The 4143-nt window shown below is 52.3% G+C and overlaps 1 protein-coding gene across 1 annotated transcript; it reads right to left on the bottom strand.

Annotated features, from left to right (window-relative positions):
* Positions 1–2072: 2072 nt before the first annotated feature.
* Positions 2073–3323, bottom strand: N0V96_005866 (uncharacterized protein; the record flags this gene model as incomplete). Its single annotated transcript, XM_053189513.1, has 2 exons — positions 2073–2845; positions 2900–3323. The coding sequence occupies 2 exons, from the start codon at positions 3321–3323 to the stop codon at positions 2073–2075; spliced, it is 1197 nt and encodes a 398-aa protein (XP_053052966.1).
* Between the last annotated feature and the right edge of the window lie 820 nt (positions 3324–4143).

Raw genomic sequence — 4143 nt, 5'->3', positions numbered from 1 at the left:
AGTCAGGTAGGTAGTCCCATCAGGTCATCTTCCTGTCGTATTTCAGAGCATGCTTCACCGACTGATACTGCAGTGTGCTGACATCCCTCTACTGTGTGTGAGGCGTCAGCTTTGCTCGTGTAAGAAGAAAGGATATCATCCTACCTTACCTATTCCTATTCGAATAAGCGGTATGGCAGCTGAAAAAGCACCATTGTGCGGCGTAGGAATAGCTGTGCCTAGAGACCTCGTGAGGGTGTGTCGACCCAGGTCCCAGCATCCTACAGCTGCATCATCTCTCACATCACCGGCACTCTTCCGCCGGCCGAAGCGAGATGCAGCACCTCGAATGGGGGGCCAACCTAACCCAAGGCGACGACCCCAGGAGCCCAGGGCCCCAGGTGCCATCTCCTGCCCGCCAGCTCGGTCTCCGGTTCCAGTTGCCAGTAGACGCTCGCCCATGTGTTCTTGTGTTCGCGGGTGCGCAGTAAGGTATGTGTCCCCCAGTGCTCTGGAATCGAAACAGGGCTGTCCGAGTAGTGTAAGCCATCCGCCCCCCCAAAGATGCAATGCAACACACCCGACGAGGTCGGCTCTCCGACACAGAGCGGACGTACGAATACAGGTGAGATGCTGTAAGCCCTGGCAAGTCTTGTCGAAGCAAGGCCTCCCGGGGATGCGACTTACACCCTTCCGCCACGGCTAGCGCAGGCAAAAGTTGAGACACCGAGTAGGCAGAGGAAGATGCGAGATTCCAGTTTCCCCGGTCATGACAAAGGGCAAATCGAAGATCCAGAGATATTCGTTCAACTTGGGCTCTTGACCTATCATTCCACCCCACGGTATACTACGTACACGTGCCCGTTCCTTCTCTTGTAGTCTGTAGGACCTTTTTCTCCATTAGCGCCTCGGTACCGAAAGAAGTAGACGGAAAGAAAAAGATGACAAAAAAGAAGGTACCTGGCTCCAGAAGTCCCAGAAGGCAAGAACCATGGCCCATCAAACCTGCAGCGGGTGGACCAAGGACCGGAGTCCGGGTCCGAGTAACTGGCGAGCCTTCTTCCATCCCGTCCAGTGACAATCGACATGAATAAGCTGACAGGGTCCTTTCAAGGCGGTGACGAATGAGGCAATCGGGGGTCATGCCAGTTCCCCCATTTCCACCCCCAAAAACGCCTTTGCGTTTTTTTCCTTTTCTTCGTTTTCCTTCCTGCGAGCAAATACGTAATCCCGAGGTCTTACAGGGACCTCCCCTCGGTGATAGGAGCAAGGGCCATTGATCAGACCGGATGATCAATGATAACAATGCAACCCGCAGCGGCAGTGTAATTTGACGTTGTTGTGTGTGGTGGCTTGAGCTTCCACCTCCTTCCAAGTTCCGAGATCCATGGATGCGTTTCCCCAATCGACGACCCCTCCGCCCTCGGTGACCGAACCTCCTCAACGTCTCGCGGCGCCGAGATGCAATTAACGCCGAGCTTGCAGCGGTTTAATTTCTTGTCGTTTGTCAAATTGTCTATCTGCGGAGGTTTCGTATAACTGGTGAGACGTTCGAAGCGGGCATCAGCAACTAAGGTGAAGTCAAATTGCCGGATCCGAGGCGAGATACGCGGTCTTGTTCGGTGATAAAAAAAAGGCTTGTTGAAAATCTCGTGGGTTGGGGCACTTTTTTTTTCCTCTCCACAGTGCCCAGAAAAAGTCGAGTGGCTTGCCGAGGCTCGCATCCATCTCCCGACAATTGTTAGCCAATCGCCTCATTCTAAAATGTCATCTCGGGCCTTTCATTCATCATATCATGCCTGCTGTCTTCTTGGCTGAGCCCGCGGAATATCTACCTGAGAATAGAAACAATGGCAAAGCGTGCGTCAGGTGACCCATTGTCCTTCGAGAAGGTCTCAAGTACTAAGGTAGCGTGGTAGCTTGGCAAAGTTTGTGTCATTATCAACTAGGTAAATGGGTATCTGCATCTAGTCCGCCCGTAATCATGAAAGGGGTATACGCATTCAAAGAAGTACCCGTCGTACGAGTCATAAAGATAAAGCCCGAGGCCTACTGACGACCGCATGCCAGCCTCGTTCCTTCGTTCCGTCGTATCAAGCGTCGGGGTCGCTGTCCCCGTCGTTAAGTGAAGTGTTGAAGTCAACCTTCATTTCCATCATCGCGTCTCTCGCAAGGCAAACCACAATGGCGATAGTGATGGCGTTCCAAACTGCCTGGTAGTTTTTGCTGAGACCAACTTCGACCTGGTAACTGACACAGGCTTTGTCCCCTTCTTTCGCGGAGTCAATGGTCAGTACCATGACGGATGTGTTGACGATGAAAAGTCCATATATCACGGGCGGCCGGCGGGTGTACTGTTCTTCCTGCCCATACGAACACTGACTTGCCGGACTGAAGAGGTTCCAGCCCGGTATCTTGTCCTTCTGGTTATCTTCATATTTGGTTCCGTTGCTAGGAGAAGTCGAGCGGCGCAATGCGCGAGGTTTCTTTGGCGACGGCGTCTGATACTTGTCGGGCACGAGAACAACTCTATTGTCCTCGATTTCGGCATCTTCATCCTCGTCTTCGCGGTAGTCAGGATTCGCTAGATCATTCCTCCAATGAGCGCGATGGGTAGCAGCAGCCGCCTTGAGGCGTAACTGCATATGCTCCTCAATAGCTTGAGGTGACATCTTAGTGTCCACCATATCGATAACGAGGTTCGGCAGATACTCGAGGCTGTTGTATCCCCCGTCTTGTTCGGCCCATTTCGCATATTCGTGGAGTTCCTTCTCAATAAGAGCGCGTGCTCTATGTCTCTGGCGCGTCTGGCACAAGGCTCGCACATGCGCCGTCAGCTCAACGAGCCGAGCGAGTGCTCTCGTCGCTTCATACTGTTAGCCATCAACCTTCTTAAGTTCTCTTGACTTTGGATACTCACCCTTGAAGTCATTTCCACTTCTCGAGTTGATGACGGGCGGGTGGGCATCAGAGCTTGCGAAGAGAACATCCGGGATGGGGATTCCTCGAAAGTCCATATCCCAATGCGACGGTAGTAGAGGACTGTACTGCCTCATGTACAGAATTTGGAAGAGCCTATTCTCTTCGTCTGTCCAATCGTCGCTGCCTGGAAATAGCTTCCTTTCCTCGTCCATTTCGTCCAGCTGTCGCCTCTCTTCCTCCTTTTCCTTTTCGCTCAAGACATCTTCTTTTCTCTTGGAAACTTTGCGCGGTGTCTTTTTGACACGGCCAGACAAGATCTTGTCCGATCCCGGTGTGCCGTCTCTGCCAGCACTCGAGCTCGTCGGTGGAGTTTCCGTGAGCGGTGTTGCGCTAAGACGACTGCGAGCGAGTCGTCTGTTCATTTGCGGGGTGCGCGCCGGTGAGGCACTCCCCACAGATTCCGAGGATTGTTGGTTCATGTCAAAGAAGAATACGGTGATGATGGTTGCACGCGGTTTGTGGTAGTGAAATTCAAATGACACTTTGCCAATTTTGTAGTAGGAGTCGAAGATGGATAAAGTTCAACGACTGGTGGCGCTGGGAGAGTTGCGCGCTTTTTGTCATCTCACGAAGGTGCTGTGTGAGAACGGCAGCTGCGAATATACATCTCTTTGCCAAGTCAATTCTCATCGCTTCCTCATCTGGAGACTTCTATTTTGACTACCTACTTGCAGTAACTCGGCGAATACGCAGGAAGCAAGGAGATGGCCGCCCCTCAAGTCGCATTGACCGTGAGTTTCGAGGAAGGCAGCAAGGCCCCAACTATTGTGTTGTCTGCGACGGATGCGGCGACCAAACAAGAGAAAAAGCCGTTGATGTCCTCTGTTTAAAGTCGATGGCGACGCGGTGAGACAATGGCAATTGAGACAATAGCCACGCTTGCTGCAGGTGCTCTCAAGGTAAGGTAAGGTAGGCAGCACTTGCCTGACAAGGTGTAAGTGTAAAGGCCCGTGCTCCTTCTTTACTCTTCTGTCGTCCAATTTTATTTTTTTGCTGTAGACCACGTGACTGATCTCCCGGCAGATAACCGGCCTAGCGAAAAGTTGTGGGTCTACTGGCAGAAATGACATCTTGCCTACCCAGACGGGATCGATCACTAAAGGTGGGAAGGAACCCCTGCACTAGTGACTTCCCTGCTTTATTAGCGTGCCTGCTTACAGTGGAGAGGCTCTGGTTTGCATG

The sequence above is a fragment of the Colletotrichum fioriniae genome, assembly GCF_027942845.1.
Source record: "Colletotrichum fioriniae strain IMI 355084 chromosome Unknown scaffold_6, whole genome shotgun sequence".
Lineage (NCBI taxonomy): Eukaryota > Fungi > Ascomycota > Sordariomycetes > Glomerellales > Glomerellaceae > Colletotrichum > Colletotrichum fioriniae.
The sequence above is the reverse complement of the archived record's forward strand: the minus strand, read 5'-3'. Positions and strand labels throughout refer to the sequence as shown.